The sequence below is a fragment of the Pangasianodon hypophthalmus genome, chromosome 11 (genome assembly GCF_027358585.1).
Source record: "Pangasianodon hypophthalmus isolate fPanHyp1 chromosome 11, fPanHyp1.pri, whole genome shotgun sequence".
In the NCBI taxonomy this organism is placed as follows: Eukaryota; Metazoa; Chordata; class Actinopteri; order Siluriformes; family Pangasiidae; genus Pangasianodon; species Pangasianodon hypophthalmus.
Window position 1 is genome coordinate 6,619,921 of NC_069720.1, and position 19,086 is coordinate 6,639,006.

The following is a 19,086-nucleotide window of genomic DNA, read 5'->3' on the forward strand; positions in this document are numbered from 1 at the left end:
TGCTGCTTGGTGGATGGAAAAAATGAGTCATGGTTAATCTGCAAGCTTCATTTAGCTCTGTTTTTTTTTTTTTTTTTTTTTTTTTTTTTTTTTTTGAATAAGTACGAGTTGCTATGGCTTGTTACCTTTTCATTTTTTAAATATTTTCCTTTTCTGTCATTAGCTGCTGATTATAATGAGCTAAAAGACATAATCTGGCCTCTTCTATCAAACTGGATACGAAGGAATTTATTTGTAAATCATTCACAGGAGCATTTACACGAGAAATACCATCGTGAATGTTTGGAAAAAGCGTGTAACCTACGTTTGCGCTCGAGTTTGCACATATATACAGAGACTCTCCAATGTGAACCTTGATTGATCAGCTTCAAATAGTATAATTGAGTTGCTGCGATTTTATATACGGATTATGCTGTCAAGTTTAAATCGCTTATTTAGATTTAAGATTTTTATTTGTCACGTACTTGGTTATATACAGTATATAACTTGCGGTGAAATGAGAACCTGGCCTACTCCTCTTTAGACTGTGAGAACTGAATAAGAAATATGAAATACAGTACTGTACTGTGCAAAAGTCTTAGGCACATGCAAAGAAATGCTGTAGAGCAAAGATGCCTTCAAAAATAATGAAATTAAATGTTTCTACATTTAAAAAAAATACTATAAAGAGCAGTAAACAGTAATAAATGGAAAAAAGGTCAATATTTGGTGTGATGATCCTTCGCTTTAGGAAAAAATAGTAGTCTCAGGTATAATTTGTACAGTTTTATAAGGAAATGAGCTGTAAGTGTTACTGAGCATCTTGCAGAAGCAGACAGTTCTTCTGGAGACTTTGACTGTCGACTCGCTTCTTATTTTTGCAGCATTTTTACATTTTTCTGTAACATTTAATTTTGTGCTGGAAAACTGATGTTTGGAATCTAAAATGCGTTTGTACTGAATGAATAATGTAGAAGTCATAGACTTTTGCCCAAGACTTTTGCACAGTACTGTATATGTACAGGGAATATGAAATATATGTACAGGGAATATGAAATATATGTACAGGGAATATGAACTATATGTACAGGGAATATGAAATATATGTACAGGGAATATGAAATATATGTACAGGGAATATGAACTATATGTACAGGGAATATGAACTATATGTACAGGGAATATGAACTATATGTACAGAGAATATGAAATATATACCGTAATGTGCAAAAAGGGGTGTACAAAATATGCAAGTATGTTTCGTGTAGTAACAATTTATCATTTACACACACCTTTAATTTTGTGAAATTCAGTGAGTACACATCAATGCCATGAACGAAAGAAAGCTATCCAAAACCAATCCAAAAATCAGGACAAATAAGACTAGCAGTTCAGTTGGGAAAAAAGTAATGGCACCCTGTAAAAGAAGGACGCATTTTATGAGCATGTGTCTATAGTAGCCGACTCGCTGCAATGGCTAAGCTGTATTACTGGAAGATTTAGTACACGCCATGCTTAAGAGGTGCGCTTTCACTGTTTTGTCATCATTTTGTTCTGCTCTTTGCCTTTTAAGGAGTTTTGTGGGCATGGCTGAATGTAAATCAGTGGTACCATGAGCATGCTTGGTAATTTATGCTTCATTGGCATTTATCATTGTACGCATGTGATTTATGAAGAAAATCTCAATTTTTGTAAATCTGGCAGGAAATTTGTAGTTTAGCTTGGCCACAAAAAGCATTTACACACAACTTTATCATTTATCAGTCTTTTAGTAAATGACTGATAACTCTCTGGAAGGGAAAAGTGCCAGAAATGTAGTATTTTACTTTAGTAATGAATAAAAAGTTAGCAAACAAGTAAAGCAAAATGCAGCACAACATGCAGCAAAATTTAATAAAGAATAGATTTTGCTTTAGATTTTTTTTCCCCAGATAATGAAGTGTTAGGGGTAAACCTGTAGAAAGCCTTTTACACATGGATGTGTTATTGTTCAGCTTTATAAGCCTCCCACAAATGATGGATAAGCTGTCAAGAAGCTGTGTTATGTGTATTAACAGGAACTTGATCTGAATGAGCTGCATCACTTGTGTTTTTGGCCCATTCTTTTACCCCAGAGAGTACTTTCAGTCATTTCCATTACCCAAATCTCCACACCGAATTCTTTACCTGTTCATCCTGGAACTTCTGGCTGATTTTATGAGCCTCATAAAATCTTGCTTCCGATCAGACTACGTGCGTCTGTCTCATTGTCTCTGTATCCCAGAAAAAATACAGGCTCGACTGTTCCTCTTCAGAAAACACGCATTGCTGTGTTACAGTTTCATTAAAGCCACTGCGTTATTCTTTAAAGAACAGAAACATCCCACACAGATACTTATAAAGTTCAGGACTCAGATTCAGGATTCGGATTCGGATTCAGGATTCCACTCCAGAACTATATTAAACTCACAAAATCTAATCTCTGACTTTAAGGCAGAAACAAATAAAAGTGGCTCTCCTCTCTATGTGATGGCAGAATTATACTGGCTGTTGGGAGGTCGTGTTTCAAACCTACTGTGTTGTGATAGAGATCTCTACAATAGTAATTATCAGAGAATTTAAAAATACAACAGACCTTGTATAGCGAATGTTGAACTTTCTTGTGAAGGAATGTTGTTTTGAACTCACTGAAGCAGAAAGGAAATAAGTGTAGATGGTCGCAAACCTTCTGATCAAAGCAGATGTGAGCTGGTTTTCTCATGAGACAAATCTGTGTTTGTGTGTTTTGTCTAATGGGAATTACGTTTTTGTTCTTCTGTGGAAGTTCTAGAGAAGTTCTCCCGAGTGGCACAACAGAATTGTGCTTGTCCTGTTGTTGGGGATCACAAGTTAAAATCCCACCAATGCCAAGGACATCCGTGGCCAAAAGAACGAAATTGGCAATGCTGTCTGGATAGGAGGGATGGCATACTCTCTTTCCTGTCAGTAAGAGCGACACTAGCCAATTGTGGCCGTCTGTGAAGTTGTGTATGTGGAAGAGGGCAAATAGCGCTTTCCTCCATGTTACACTGCCCTGTGATGCAGCATGAGCAGCAGTTGCTGAGGTTGGCTTCATGTGTCTGAGGAAGCATGTGCTTGCTCCACCATCCCCAGTTGGTAGCTGTCATGTGAAAGGGAAGAGTTGGCTAGTGGGTGGGAATTGGAAAGTGAGCAGACTGGGGAGAAAATGAGAAAAAAATTCTCCATTTCTGCAACTTCTTCTGCACCTTCTTCTGCACTTCTGCTGCTTTCTGAAACTGCTACCAGTTACCCAAGTTTTTATTTTTTTTGTATTTTGTATAATTCTTTAAAAGTGGTGTGTGCACTCCAGAGCTGTAAAAATGCTGAATTTTTTGATGTACATTGTTGTGCACAGCCTTAAAGCAAGTGGCTGGTCATGCAAACCATATTAGAAAGAAGTGAAACTGGCAGAAGAGTTCACGGTCATGCCTTTTAACCATTTCTAGATACATTCATTGCTGTGGAACTTTCACAAAACACGTTAGTTGCTGTTAAACTGTATAGCTTGTGTTATGGCAGCTATAAATAGTCATTCCCTCACTAGTCTTTCTTTTTTCTCTCTCTCAAAGTTAATAAGACAAAAATGGCAGCTTATGTTACCAAAAAGCCAGAAAGCTCCTCTGTCCTGAAGACTTTCCCTTGACCGAAATCTGACTGTTACAGACTGTTACACTGACACTAGAGACTCCTTCCATAAATGTTAAAAATGTCAACAATTTGTCAAGTAGTAACATGGTTTTTATCTGCTTAGCCTTAAAATGTGTAGCTTGTATGCCATACACATCCCTATGAATGAGCTGTTACTATAGAAAAGGTAATACATTAGACTGAGCACATTAATATAAACCCGTCATCTGAATTACAGCCGGAACTACTGGCCAAGCCATGCTTTCTGACTCAACATTTTGTTGATTAGTGTGTATTAGATTAAGTGTGATTTTTGCGCTTTTCAGGTTATGCCAGCTGAATCCAAGCTAGTGAATGTAACCCTATCACCTCCTGCTATCGTCCTGCCGAGACAAGTCAACAAGCAGGAACCAAGGCCTCTGGAGAAAGCTAGGTTTGCTTGATTTATTCCTCAGGCTGGAGTCTGACACTTTATTCCACCAACTTGCAGCTATAAAATATATATATATATTTTGTTTGGTTGGTTTTTTTGTCTCAGACCGCACAGCCCGAGACCCCGGCTCTCGAGGAATGCCAGCTCCTCTGGGCCAATCACTACAGTAGGTACGTTACTCAAGCTTAATCCCAGAGTTTGTCACATGTTGAATATGTGGTTTTATTTCTTGTAACTCACGAACAGTCTGATTACAGAAACTAGAACTCCCAGTCCGAATGCATTTTCGGATTGAGTTACAACTCCAGCACGTACAGATTTGGAACAGGCCCTTGTAATTGTCTATATTTGGTCATTATAGAAGTAGGAAACATGAGAGTCCAGTTCTGAGGCTATTTTGGGAAAACAAATGCAAGGGACTGAGATGATGCTCTGATTAGTTTCCTTTGGTGTAATGCTCTAGGAAAAGGTGATGCAGACAATGCTTGTATCTGCGTTCCTGTGTGTGTGTGTGTGAGACAGATAATGATGGTCATGTGATAGACCTGGTGAAAGATGAACTTCCAGAGATGCAGCTGTCTGAGGAGGATCGGCAGAAAAACCTGGAGCTGCTGGAGGAGGCAAAGAAAGTGAGCGATCGCTTCCTGACCCGTAGGGGACGTCGGTCTAGGTGTAGCCTCACAGAGTCTCCTACAGGTAACGGTAACGACCACACAACTAGCTTCAGACGTCAGCCCTCAACGTGGCCATAGGATTACAGTATGGCTGGGTGATAGGAATACAACACTCAGGGCATGCTGTTATAGGAACATAATCAAATATAAGGTGGTGCGATGAAGCAAAATGCAAAGCAGGCTAACTGTTGTCACTCCAAAGTTGATTATTTTCCACTAACAGCACACCCTGAAGTGTTTTATTCCTCTTATAACACAGCAATTTACCTACGACCTACATATTGTACTTTTATACTTCCATTTAATGTTGTGAAACTGCCACAAAACAAATGAATTCCTGTTCTCACTTATTTTATAGCAGCTATAAACAGTCATTCCCTCACCAGTCTCTCTCTTTTTAATTCTCTTGAATTTAATAAAACAACAAAAACACAACTTGCCATGTTGGCGAGAAACCTTAAAATGTAACCTCTTTCCTGAAGACTTTCCTGTGGCAGAAAAGGTACTGACTGTTCCAAAGCGCTGACACTACAGACTCCTTCCATAAATATTAAATAAACGTTTACTCACAGTGAACTTCGACATATCAACAAAAATTACACAGATGTTAATCTGTTTATATGCAACGTCCACCATAGAGCTCCTCCTGAGCGAGCTGTTACTATAGAAACGATGGAATACATTATTATAAACTTTTGATTTGTTTTGAAGTTGCATTACTGTTGCAGAAAATTAATCAACACCTTCTGACCAATCATATCTTGTCCAAGAGCAATGCTGAATTCTCTAATCTAATATGGATATTACTATTAATTAAGACACAATTCACTTTTCTGAGAGCAACAGGGTCACAAGTAGGTGATTGATAAAATTCGACACACAACTGCATTTCTACTTCTTTCCATTATTTAACTTTGGGGCAGTGGTAGCTCAGTGGTTAAGACACTGGACTACTGACCAGAAGGTCATGAGTCCCAGCACTGCCACTGCTGCCACTTCAAGTCTACTCAGCATACATCGGTTTCCATTTCAGCTCTCTCCCCCAACCCAACTCCAGGCTCCTCTCCTGTACCCTCCAGAAGCAGCTCTATTTCTGCACCACCACAAATGGGTACAGATGCTATACACTACCACTAGCTAGATGAAATTGATTTTATATATTTAATACATTGTGCCAATCATTTTGTTTCTTCTGCTTTTTTTTTTTTTTTTTTTTTTTTTTTGGTACCTTCATCTCCAGAAGTCCAAGCAAATCCTCCTTCAAGCCCATCCATAAGTCAGGTTGGTTGTCTAGAATTCACAGTCGTTACAACAAGGCTATATACCACTCCATCTAAAGAGGGCCTTTGTTGATTTGCTGTTATAATAATAATGATCGTTTGTGTGGGCAGAGGTTGGAAGTGCCTGCAGTGCGTGACCATGGCGAAGCAAATAAACCTGAGCAGGAGGTGAGTCTAGCTTCTTCTCACATATCACTGTACTATTATTTCTTTATTATTCAAATATATTAACTCTGTTAGCATGCAAGAGAGACTCTGTTTGTCCAATCACATACATTTATGTAAATTATTTAGTTGAAGGCAGCTCTTCGGAGGAGAGAATAGCTGCATGGCTAATGACAGTAGCAAGTTTTTTGATAGATATGTACTTGTATGTACCTCCTCTAGTCTGATTAGTGAACTGACAATATGGCTTGTTTTAAAAAAAAAAAAAAAAAAAAAAAAAAAAAAAAGGCAGAATGTTTGAAGTCAAATAGACAGAAGTTTGAGTTTATTCGCTGCTTCAAGTTCTTATCTGTTCATGTTGCCACTTTTGACTTGTGCCACGGACACTGAAGTGCCACCGGTGAAACAAAATACGCAACCATTTCATATTAAAATGGAACTGTTGCCACCATTCAGTCCTGCTATATCTATAAGCAAGGAATTTTATGTAACCTGATGTAAATTTACAAATGTTAGTTAGCTGTTAGAACTCAACATAGAAACTTCAAGGTTTCTTGCAGAGAGATGGATTTGAGGTTCAAGATGACACCCTATGTAACTGTGTATTAATTCAGTGGTTCTACTGTATGTTTTTTGTTCCAAGGCCCAGTTAATGTAAATTTCTGAAAATGTCTTAAAATTAGTTATGAGCCATATAAATAATATGTAAGTAAGTGTTAGTGTTGAAATGGACCAGAATGCATTTTGTCCATTACTGTTAAACCAAATTCAACCATGTTTCTCTCCCCTGTAGACTCTGAAGAAACTTGTAGAATGGAAACCGCCTGAGAAGCGCAAGGTTTCCTCTGGCACACTCACCCCTCGCAACACTGCCTCTGCTCCAGCCAAGGAACTCACCACATCGCCAAACGATGGCGCAGAGCCATGTGTCTCCACGGACAGGGGAAAAAAGCCAACTCCAGTTCCAACGGTCCAGAAACCAGATAGCCAGACTCCAGCAACTGGAGTGGCCAAGCCAGTACCGCGGCCAGCCATGCAGCAAGCTCCGTGCACAGCTGAGATCAAGACCATCGGGGCCTTCCCGCCTCTCATGAGGGCCGTCTCCTGGGATACGGTGGGCTCTCTAAACATGAGGAATGGGGGACCCAAAGGAGAAGACAGCCTCTCGTACTCCGACAACTTGAAACCTCCTGTGAATGCCCAGAAATTGTCTAAACTACGGGAGGTAATTCTGAAGTTTCATGTTACTGCCTTTGGGTGATGTTAATAGCTCGTGTAAGATTTTAGAACTTTGGTAAGAGATGAAAAAAAGGACAAAACTGTGTTTCTTTGATGGCCTGTTATGCCCAGGTAATAACAGACAGAAAACGGCTCACAGGAATTGTTTGTCATTGTTCAGGAACATAAACTGTTGAGGAACCAGAGCATCTCGAGTTCAAAGCTGCCGGACCTGAGCGAGATGGCCGAACAGGACCGAGGTGTGACCCAAGAGTTAGCATTTACCATAGCACATATAATCCCGCTATCACCCAAAAATCTGTTCTTCTTATGCAACTGTACAAAACATGCAGTTACATGCACATACCAGAAGATGGCATTGCATGTCATTATGAGCACACCTACACGTTAGAGAACGTTTCCAATACTAGCAAAGATATGTATTTATTAGAATAATGCATAGCTTGTTGCCACTATCAGATCCCTCGTCTTCTACAAATGAGTCCACAGCAGATGAGGAGTCGAAAGAGAAAGCAGATGCCATGCCCAACATATCAGACATCATGCTGCGCAAGCTCAAACTACACAGAGGCTTACCAGGCTGGTGAGCTTTACACACATTATGAAATCTATTTTTGTATCTTTATATGATATGATATATCTGCCATCTGTATCAGTAGAACCACAATCTAAATCTCCATGTTCTTTGTTTCAGTGCCCCTCCACTCACAGAGAAAGAAGTTGAGGTGGGTGCCTCATCTCATTTCAAACTGTCACTATTCTTTTTTTTTTTTTTTTTTTTTTTTTTTTTTAAATTTGTGGGTCTTATCAGGAGTTAAATTCAGATTCGGGAGGTGGGGAAGCTTTAATCTTTCCTGGGTGCCAACAACAATACTGTCTAATTTATATTAAACTCAACATTATATTGGAAATGTGATCAGTTTCTATCTAAAAAAATTATTTGTATGAAATATAGGGATGTCCTGAGCTGTAAGTTCTATATCATTATTTTGATTTAATCTTCAGTTATCTCAATTTTAACGCGTGTCAAACTAATTTCCACTAAAGCAACATCCAGCTTACTGGCTTAACTAGGAAACAGCATACATAATAAGAAGTACAAGCTAATATTCAATAAATTAGTCTCATCAGTGGATTGGGGTGTTCAATATTAAGTTGAAATAATGATACATTGTCAAAATAACAAGGTGATAAGGAGATATTAAGTCAAAATGAAATGAAATAATGAGCTAATAAGTAGAAATAATGACCTAATGTGAACTTTGTATCAACAATTGTGTCTGGCTATACAAGTTATCTAAGCAACAGAATGCTTAGGTATTGCATCAGATAACATTATAGCAGGAAAAGAACACAACAGCAATAATCTAGATTAGGGGTTCACAAATTTTTCATAGCTAGGGATCCCTATAAAGTGGAATTTACTATTATTTAAATGTAAATAGTCATATTCTAGCTATTTATTACAGCCATAGAGCTTTCTATTCCTGAAATGTCCACCTACAATTCAAGTTGATATTATTAATAAGCAACTTCTTATTGAGTTATTAAACCCATTCAATTTAAGTAGGTAATATGCTAATAAGCATATGATCTCAATAATAAATGTAATAACTTTGATAATGGCTGATTGATTTCCACTGCTGTAACTAAATCCCAAAAAAAAAAAAAATCTGACTCCCTGGCTATGCTTCCCCAGACCCCACTTGAGAACCACTGATCTAAGCATCATTAACTAATTAATGTAGTAAGTTAAGATATTATGAAAAAGCAGGAAGAATTGAAAATGTATTGTAAATGAAAGTGAAAATCAAGATGAGGGCAATCATAACTGTAAACATGCAACACCAGAAAAAGTCTTAATGTCCAGGATTGTTCTAATGTCACATGATCATGAGAATAGTGTTTAGCTGTCTAGGGGTTACCCATCAGTTCAATAAAATTTACAACGGTTGTACTAGAAAGAATTTTCATTTCTATCATATTCTAGTTCTGAAGCTCAGCTCTACTTATTGTTTATATAAACCAAAGGTCCTGGAGTTTTGCTGTGTGTCAGAGCAGGAAAGGAGGAAAGCTCGACCCACCAGAGAGAGTTGATCAAATATACCCTGTTAGAGGTGGGATTATGAGGATGATTGGAAGGATATCTTTTTTATTACACAGAGATGAGTCATAGACCTTGTACCGGACTTTCTAGTGTTTGCCACTGGTCAATGGTACACGGTGTCCCTGAAAGTGTTTTGAAAGTACTAAAGTATGGAAAAATCCATGGCGCTCTCAAGCCCAGCTTAGGATGAACCAATTTGCAAGGCCTTAGCGATTTCCTGTCCCCTACGTAGAAGCACAAACATGCCTCGATGCCTGGACGTGAGCTGCTCTGAGGATGACGCTAGCAAGCTGGCCAAGGTCATGGCCCGGTATTCTGCGCTCAGTGGCTTTTCCACCCCTGACATTCATGCTCGGCTATTTGCTGCCCCTTGCTTTGATCATAAACGTAAAACAGATAAAACATTTCTGCATCTTTATCTCCATCTCTGCTTTGATCTCATGCCTAATGAGCTGAATACTAAAGGGCATAACAGATGGGCATTATTGTTCTCCTGGAAGGTTTATAGGGCACTCTGGGTTTATCTGATGCCAATATTTTCTTTTGTTGGCCTCCTTGTAAGGCATTCCATTCTCTGTGTGATTGACCTTGCTGATGACAGTCACCTTGTATATTGGTTTCCAGTTGAACATCTATGTTTCCTGGCTTTGTTTGTTATCTTTTCTATGTCCATCTGACAAATCACACGATGTATCCTCTTCCTCCAGAATGCCTTTGTGCAGCTGTCTCTAGCATTCCGCAATGACAACTACACGCTGGACACGAGACTGAAGCAGGCCGAGAGGGAGCGTAACCTTACAGAGGATAACACTGAGAAGGAACTGGAAGAGTTTAAAAACTCATTGAAGGTGAGTCTAGTGGGAAAAACTGACCCCACATCCCTCATAGAACAGGAGTTCTTAACCTTTTGATTCTTCCTCCAGTCTATGGAAGATAGGCTAATGTCGGTTAACAGCCGAACATGATCATCTGTTGTACCAAAACGAAGTATGATGGCTGACCGAGGGTAACATACTGGGATTTCTTTATGAGGGGGTGGGGGTCATGCCATATGTTTAACCCCAAAAAGAGGTTGCCCTGGGAAAAAGGTTAGGAATCCCTGTCATAAGATTAAACAATAGTAGATACAGAACTGAGCCTTGAGGCACACCACATGATGTATGGCACCTTAAGTAAAACATGCTCAAAGACTTTGTCAGGAGAGGTTTGAAGAATGGGATTTTAAATTTACCCAGGTAGGTCTAGGGAGTGCAGCCTTACTCAGGAGAACACTGAGAAGGAATTTGAAATATTTAAAAACTTGCAGAAGATCAGCCTACTAGGAAAGAGACTCCATATTCCTCATGGAGATTTAACAATAGCAGACCCAGAATTGAGCCTTGAGGCACACCACATGATGTACAACACCTTGAAATGTTATTCCCTGGTGCTGCATTATAGTCACAGCCCAATAGATTCATGTTCTCCTGTAGCCAGTCTAGCACTGAACCAAAGAAGATGATGTATTACTGCAGTAGATTGACAGTTTCAAAAGCTGCAGTAGGCACTTAGACTTTGTCAAAATGGGTTTAAAGGACCAACGGGATTTGGGATTTACCCAGGAACACTGAGAAGAACTGGAAGAATTTAAAAGCTTACTGAAGTTCAGCCTAGTGGGAAGGAGACTCCATATAAATACTAGTAGATCCAGACTTGAGCCTTGAGGCACACCACGTGATAATGTATGACACATTGAGGTGTGAGTCCCTGGTGCTGCATAGGATTCACAGCACATTAGGTTAAATCTAAGCCAGTGTAGGACTGAACCAATGAGGCCAACCCAGTACTTAAATGGGTCTAGTAAAATCTTATGCTTATGTCCACTGTTTCAAAAGTTGCAACATGCACAAAGACATTGTCTGGATTTACTCATGTAGGTTGTGGCCAGTATCAGAACTGTCAATCCCCATGTGCGACTCAATTATTTGCAGTGTAAATAATTTGGTTTGGGGTGGATGAATAAACTCTTCAGTCCCTTGGGTGTGATGATAACTTCATTGTTGGAGCTGTGAGAAGAGAACCCTTCAGAGATAGTACAGTTGAGGAGCATATCAGTGTTGCAACATAAGCAGTCATGTTGAACTCCCCACAGGTCAGAGAGACCAGTTCACATGTCTTTTCTGTTTTCATTTCAGAGCACAGTATCTCTGTGGCAGAACGCAGAGCAGAGGGAGTTCTACCAGCGCCTCGTCGAGACCGTAGCTGTGCTGCACCGCCTCGCCAACCGTCTGTCCAGCCGGGCAGAGATGGTGGGCGCTGTGCGACAGGTAAGACTGTCCACTCTCAGCTGTAAGACCTCAGCGACTAAACTCCTAATGCTCACATCCTTATTCTGTTTGAGTTGCTTAAGGGGAACAGGAATGTGCCTTTTCCCAGCAGATAAGATGTGTTTGTGAAAGATTGAGCTGAATGTTATGCTTGCCCTTAAGGTTAATGTGCGAGCCAAAGTAAACTTTGTGAATGGAGAAGCACTGAGAAGTACTTGGTTGCGTGTTGCCTGTGGCAACGCTGTTAATGTTAAATTCTGCATACCTTAGGGGCTGCTGTGAGTGTCCTTCTTTCCATTAACTTTCTTATTCTGTTCGAGTTGTTTGAGTTATTTCTTATTCTGTTGGAGTTCTATTAGTTTAGCTCTGAATTCCTCAATGCCTGTGCCTTCCTTTCTAATTGCAACACTACAATGATGCAACATCATATATCTATATGATCATAACACACAAATTTTCCTTGGGGGATAAACAGGTAGAAATGGCAGCACTATCATGGTGTGTCAATTCTGGCTCTGACAGATCCTCAGCCTTAGCTACATCACTCTAGTTTATAATTGGTATCAATTTTTGAAATCCTGTTGATGCAGTTTTATTTTGTTGGAACCTGTCTGCAGTATTTTCTAACGAATTTAGTTGGTTCGGTTTCCCACAATATTAAACCATCTAGTAGCCTAATTTAAACCAGTGCAACCCTGGCAACGCAGATACGGTTGTTGTTCTTTCGGCTGCTCCAGTTAGGGGTCTCCACAGTGGACCACCTTCCATTGTCCACGTATTTATTTGACACAGGTTTTATGCCGGATGCCCTTCCCGACGCAGCCCTCCCCATTTATCCGGGCTTGGGACCAGCACTGAGAGTGCACTAGCCTGTGCACCCCAAGTGGCTGGGGCTGGTGCCCAGCGTTAGGCTCAAACCTGGGATCAAGAGTCTCACACTCTACCAACTGAGCTAGCCGGGCACCCCTGACAAAGCAGATACTAAGGATGAAAAAAATTAACACTGTACATGTTCATAAGCATGGTCTTTGTTTTACTTTTTTCCTGTGTCTGGTGCACTCCTCTAGTTTCAACCTGATGCCCTTGACCCTTTCTGGCCTGTTTTCTAAAAAAAAAAATATATATATATATATATATATATATAGCAGCACAAAGAAATTGTGATTCCACACAAAGAATATTAAGCTTCAACTTTAAAATTCATATTAGTTTACAGTGCATTAGTCAAAACATTCAGCCCAACTGGATCTTTATATTATGCTGATTATTGAAATAATGGTCCAGGCATCAGTGAGTATGAAGATATTTGGTGTTAATGACTTGGTGTTTCAACGTGGCAGGAGAAACGGATGAACAAGGCCACTGAGGTGATGTTGCAGTATGTTGAGAACCTAAAGAGAACCTATGAGAAGGACCATGCAGAGCTGATGGAGTTTAAGAAACTAGCCAACCAGAACTCCAATCGTTGTTATGGAGGCTCAGTGGAAACTGGAGGTAATCGTGGAGCAATGATAACTCCAATGCTGAATGAATTGAACAGTGTGAATGCTAATTGTTTTTATGTTCATGTTCTGGACTAGATGATGGAGTTCCACGTGCAGCGAGATCCATGTCTTTGACAATGGGAAAGGTATTGTGTTTTCAATTGAATCATCAGTTCATATGAATCAATGAGTAATTCAAACATTATATATGTGGGGGAAAAAATGAACAAAATCATTACTCAGAAATGTCTAGGTTTGATTAGATGGCATGAGTATGAATTCTGTGTACTTTATGCTCCAAGGCTTTACCCAGAAGGAGAGTCAGCGTAGCTGTGGTCCCCAAATTTAATCTCCTGAACATTCCCGGTCAGGCTCCAACCACAGGGGGCCCTGCTCCCGGTCCTGGAACTAGCCTTGGCACTGCTGTTAGCCCCAGCTCTGGCCCTGGTCCTGGTGCACTTCCTGTACTGGTGAGCTCCATTTTACTCAACTGTTCCTGTCTGACAGCGGTGTTGCCCTTCACTCTGTGTCTTCTGGGTGATTGATGATGCTTTATCAGTGTTGCTGATAAAGTACATACACTTATCTTACATCAACACATGCAAGAAGTACTGGTCATTTTTCAAGATACAAGAACCTTAGAAAGAAAGAGGCTTAGAAATTTCATTTGTGTTTCTCGTTTTGATGTTTAGTGCGAGGCCAACAGTATGAAGAGCGACTCCACTTCAGATCCAGCACAGCAAGCAGCAGGGGAAAAGTGAGTGAACTAAATACAAACACTTAACAGAAATATGCCCGAGAAATGTCAAGCTCTGGAAATGTAATCTTCGCGTCCCAAAGTGGTCATTTACGGTTCTTTCAAAAACAAGATCCTTTATCGTGGCCTCTTGTGGTGCTGCAGGATATTTTGTTTGTTTGTTTCACCCTGAGGAAGCCCCTATCAAGGAGTGGGTCAGTTAATCATTGAGACTAAAATATTTAGCAGCTTTGGATAGTGTTGGACGTGCTGTGCCGGCCCCAAATACAGCAGGTTTAACATGCTATTCTGAGATTTAAACTAAACATTCGAGCTGGAGTGTTTGACAAAGTCCAGGCATCTGGCTCGCTGCTCAGTCTTGTTAATAAGGTGAGACTAAAAGGCCTGTCGTGCCATGTCTGTCAGCTGAAGCCTGATATTTGGGCATGAGAGAACAGGTTTAATACTCTGCGAACTAAGTGTTCAAACAATGCAGTTTTTTTCCAAAGACACAAGTTTTACACAACGTCCAGGTGCTTCATTAAAACAAGGGAAGGGATTTTGCGTTATAGCATACTCTTGCGTAATGGTATACGTTTATAGCTCCAGTGCTAACTCCTCTTTCCTATTTGAAAACAATACAGTGGAAAAGTTCTGCTGGAACAGGAAGGTGAGGCAGCTACCCTGGCCAAAGCTTCCTGTAGTCCAGAAGAGATCAGAGCTGAGATCAAGGCCAAGATCGAGGAAGAAGCCTACAATAAAGGGTAACTCCATGTCTTCGATTCCACACAGACACATTAGTATGTCTGAGCAATACGTGTTGATCGCAGGCTGATGTTTTGACTGCGATCATGTAAAATTAAAAAAACTACTGTATGTGATGGGGTCAAATCAGCTTTGTCATAGAGTATATGACAACGATGAAATTCTTTTTCTATAGCAACATGTTCCTACAGCTAATATAACGTGCATATGATGTATAAGGCATTGCACATGGATACAAGCCTAACTACAAATAAAAATCAGATCTTTAAATGACTGTTATGAAAAGGTTCTAGAAAGCATACGGATTGAGAAATGCATTTATTTTGGTTTTTCAGAACCCAGGGGTTTTATTTGTCTGACAAATATGTGCCAAGTATATATAAGTATAAGAATGATCAAACTTGAGAAATCATGCCAACGTATTTTACAATTATCTTGCAGGAGTCTCCTAATCTGTTAGAATATGCAGTCAAACCATGCCTCTTGTATTTGCTCAACTCCATACCATCTCGCTTGAGGGACAGAAGATCACATAAGGTTCAAACCCATGACCAAGTGTTTTGAAAGTTGAGGTTAGACATTGTTGGTGTAAAGCCAGTGAGCTTCTACTGGTGCATGACTAGATGACTGTTAATGCTAAGAGATGGTCAGCTGTGAGTCTCGCTTCAAATATTATGAGCTTGGTGCAGATTCATGCATCAATCCACAAACAGAACAGCCTGTCTAGTTGACATGTATTCTCATCACTTTTAGCTTGCCAAGGAGGAGTTTGTTTGAGCTGGAGTGCATGAATGTCACAAACTCTCTTGTTTGTGTCAGCAGTAAACAGTTGGCCTGGTTGGACCTTGAGTTGTGGATCTTGAGAACACAGCATGAATCAGGATGAATAAACCTGAAAATGTTCTTCATTTGGGTTGAGTTGGGTTCTTGATCTTTAGTTGGGTCTTGTCTTTCGCATCTCCTGCCTAGCTCACCAATTATGTTGTTTAGATTTTTGGGAATCTTCTAAAAATGTCTCCTACATAATGTTCACAATGTGAAATGTGAAGCTTGGCACCAAAACAAGTCACTCACTGTTAGCATCTCAGGCACATAAAAACACATACATGATGGATCCAGGTTTATGTATATTCTAACAAATATGGTCACATGAAATTAAATAGTATGCATGTACATTTGCAGGTATCAGGAAGGACTGAAAAGACTTAAAGAGCTCCAGGAAGTGAAGGAGGAGGAAGAGAAAGCAGAAGAAAAAGAGACGGAGCCTGAAGAGAGAACTGGAGAAGAGGTGGAAGAAGAAAAAAAGCCAAGCAGGTAATGAGAAATGATGAATCTGTTTAAATAGGCCACTTGTAGTGAATTTATTTTCCTATAATAGAATATAACAGTGTTTTATTCCTCTTTTACCACAGTGATTGGCTAATGTTTACAATTTTTAATGGATTAATGAATAACATGGCATCCTTTTTTAACTGCTAATAGTTACAATAAATGTTATGGAATGTCCATGAGACAAAAATGATGGAATGTCCACTTACATTATAGCAGCTATAAATGGACATTCCAACACCAGCCTCTCTTTTTTTCCCCCTTTCTCTCTTGAAGTTAATAAGCCAAAAAACACAGCTTGTCATGCTACAGAGAAACCCCAAAAGAAAATGCAAAAAGAGCTTCCTGTGGCAGAAATCATACCCTTACACAGCACTGACACTGGACTCCTTCTGTAAATGTTAAATAAACATCTAACAGAAAATATCACAATATAAATGAGTTACAGTTTGAATCCATTTATTATCAGTCTTGGATTATGTATCGTCCATCATATAAATCCCTCAGAATAGCTGTTACTATAGAAACGATAATGTACTAAAATGAGCGCATTAATATAAGCTTGTGATATAAACTGGGATTACTCTCAGAGCCATGCTGATCAAAAAAAATTATCAACACTGTCCGACCAATCAGATTTGGGAATTTAGCAGTGCCATGGTATAAAGCAAACTAGATTGGAATTTCTGGCAAATAGCTTGTAAAAATATCATAATTGCAATAGTGATCCTGAAGAATCATTTTCTTAATTTTTTTTTTTGAATCCAACATCTGCTCCAGCTTAGCAAGTGTGTGTGATATTTAGCTAATTAGCTGGACCGGGACATAAGAAACCCAGTTTTAGAAAACCTGCTAAATGAATATTTTGACCATCTATATTAAATTCAACACATTCATGTCTACATTGGCAGGTTTGAGCGAGTTCTGGAAGTCCTTGAACGAATATGTCCAAAGATCTTCAGGAGGAACCAGACGCTATGGATTGTTCTTACCTTGTTCTTAGTAGTGTTCCTTTTAGTCAACATCATAAACTTCTTCAGCAACCTCTACGCTGATCACACAGACGAAACGGCAGAAAAGTCCAACGTTCCGGGCAAGAAGTTTTTAGGATTGCATATGGGATCGAAGAGTCCGAGTCCAGAGTAACATCAAACCTGCATATTCAGAGACAGCCTGAGGAGTTGATGAACTTGAACTTTGGAACCTTAATCATGTCATAAGGAGCCAAATAACTTAATTTAAAGCTGTTTTTTTTTTTTTGGAAATGGGCAAAATGGCATCAAATGCTGTTGAATCAGGAGCCCTTGTAAGATTATATATATATATAGTTTGATATGTAATGATACGAGGCAAACGTCACATTTAATGAGATTGAGATGACATTACCACTCAAACCTTACTATTTGAATGAAGCGTTGTTGAGAAATTAAGTACACTATTTAAGAGCTTTAATCTTTGAGTTTTGAAATTCATCGCTGATGTCTTCATTCTGTTTGATCTGACATTCTGAGGTAGCTTTTGCGTGCAATATTTGTGCCACACAATAGATTTAGATTTTTTTTTTTCAGAAATCACAAAATCCTGTTTCAAATGTGAGGTGTTGGATTGTATTCTTACAGCACATTAGTGTGAAGAATTTTCCAAAAAAAAAAAAAAAATGTCAGAACATGTACTTTTTTCCTAGCACCAGAGGTTTGTCATAATTTTAGATCATTAATTTTCACGTGTGTTAATGGTTTGTGCCACTCCACTCCTTTTAATAAAGGGGCCTTAAAAAAAAGGTCCAGCAGTTTCACACAGGTAAATGAAATGCAGTATATGCCACAATCTTTTATTTAAATTCAAATGAGTTACAGCTCAATTAACCCTCGAACTGTTAAAGTAAAGTGTATGATGTCATGTTATATCATGATGAGGAAATCTCAAATGGTTATAATGTCAGCACTGCTACAATGCTGTTCTAGGAAAATAATCAATGATGGGATGGAGTGATAAAGCAGATTTACTGTTTCCATCTCAAAGTTGATTATTTTCCAATAACAGCCCATCCAGAAGTGCTTTATTCCTCTTGTACCACAGCACTTTGCCAATCACAATGTTTTATTTATTAACAAATGAGTCTTCATACCTTTTTATCCATTTATAGCTACATTTTAATGTTGTGGAACAAGTGAAACAATTATCACTTGCGTTATAGCAGATATAAACAGTCGTTCCCTCACCAGCCTCTTCTCTCTCTCTCTCTCAAAACCAAGAAAAAAAAATGCAGCTTGTCAAGTTCTCAAGAAAGCACAAACCACAACGTCCTCTCTCCTGTAGGCTTTTCCAGCATTGGAAAAATTAAGTTGCAGCTTTACCTCATACTTTTTATCCGTTTATAGTTGCATTTAATGCTGTAGAAACATTTGTTCCGTAACCAGCCTTTCTTTTTTCTCTCTCTTGAATTTAACAAGGCAAAAAAAAACCAAAATTGATTATTTTTCCTATAACAGCACATCCTGAAGTGTTTCATTCCTCTTATACCACACCAATTTGCCAACAATTAAAATTTTTAATTTATTAATAAACAGTACGTCATGCTTTTTAACACTGATTGTTACTTTTCATGTTGTGGAATGTTCACAAACATGTTAGTTCCTGTTAAAATGTACAGCTTGTGTTATAGCAGCTATATGTATAATAAATATTTATAAATATGGGGTAATACAGGTGTATTAACAAGAATGTAGGTGGTGTGGGTGTTGTGCAAACAAGTCCGAGCTCTAGTCCTAGGTGTTGTTCTGGTTGAGGGCCCGACTGGCCTGTGGGAAGAAGCTCCTCTTCATTCTGTCTGTGTTGGCTTTCAGAGGAAATTGAACATCCCTCAAGACCTGCAGTTTTGGTGATGCTCTGACCCAGTCGTCCAGCCATCACAATTTGGCCC

At 39.2% G+C, this 19,086-nt stretch overlaps 1 protein-coding gene across 2 annotated transcripts in view; it reads left to right on the forward strand.

Moving 5' to 3' along the window:
• Positions 1 to 18,756, forward strand: part of mrvi1 (murine retrovirus integration site 1 homolog) — a 44,475-nt gene extending 25,719 nt beyond the window's left edge. The window contains exons 25-43 of one of the 2 annotated variants that reach the window (XM_053238280.1): positions 3,972 to 4,078; positions 4,184 to 4,248; positions 4,601 to 4,774; positions 5,786 to 5,863; positions 5,993 to 6,033; positions 6,144 to 6,200; positions 6,991 to 7,422; positions 7,597 to 7,675; positions 7,896 to 8,019; positions 8,131 to 8,161; positions 10,251 to 10,391; positions 11,718 to 11,849; positions 13,190 to 13,343; positions 13,430 to 13,479; positions 13,636 to 13,803; positions 14,026 to 14,090; positions 14,714 to 14,833; positions 16,017 to 16,148; positions 17,075 to 18,756. In XM_053238280.1, coding sequence (XP_053094255.1) covers positions 3,972 to 4,078; positions 4,184 to 4,248; positions 4,601 to 4,774; positions 5,786 to 5,863; positions 5,993 to 6,033; positions 6,144 to 6,200; positions 6,991 to 7,422; positions 7,597 to 7,675; positions 7,896 to 8,019; positions 8,131 to 8,161; positions 10,251 to 10,391; positions 11,718 to 11,849; positions 13,190 to 13,343; positions 13,430 to 13,479; positions 13,636 to 13,803; positions 14,026 to 14,090; positions 14,714 to 14,833; positions 16,017 to 16,148; positions 17,075 to 17,309 — 2,385 coding nt within the window. In that variant the 3' untranslated portion in view covers positions 17,310 to 18,756. The remainder of the gene's footprint in view (positions 1 to 3,971; positions 4,079 to 4,183; positions 4,249 to 4,600; positions 4,775 to 5,785; positions 5,864 to 5,992; positions 6,034 to 6,143; positions 6,201 to 6,990; positions 7,423 to 7,596; positions 7,676 to 7,895; positions 8,020 to 8,130; positions 8,162 to 10,250; positions 10,392 to 11,717; positions 11,850 to 13,189; positions 13,344 to 13,429; positions 13,480 to 13,635; positions 13,804 to 14,025; positions 14,091 to 14,713; positions 14,834 to 16,016; positions 16,149 to 17,074) is intronic. The other variant, XM_053238281.1, reaches the window with a different exon arrangement.
• Positions 18,757 to 19,086: the final 330 nt, after the last annotated feature.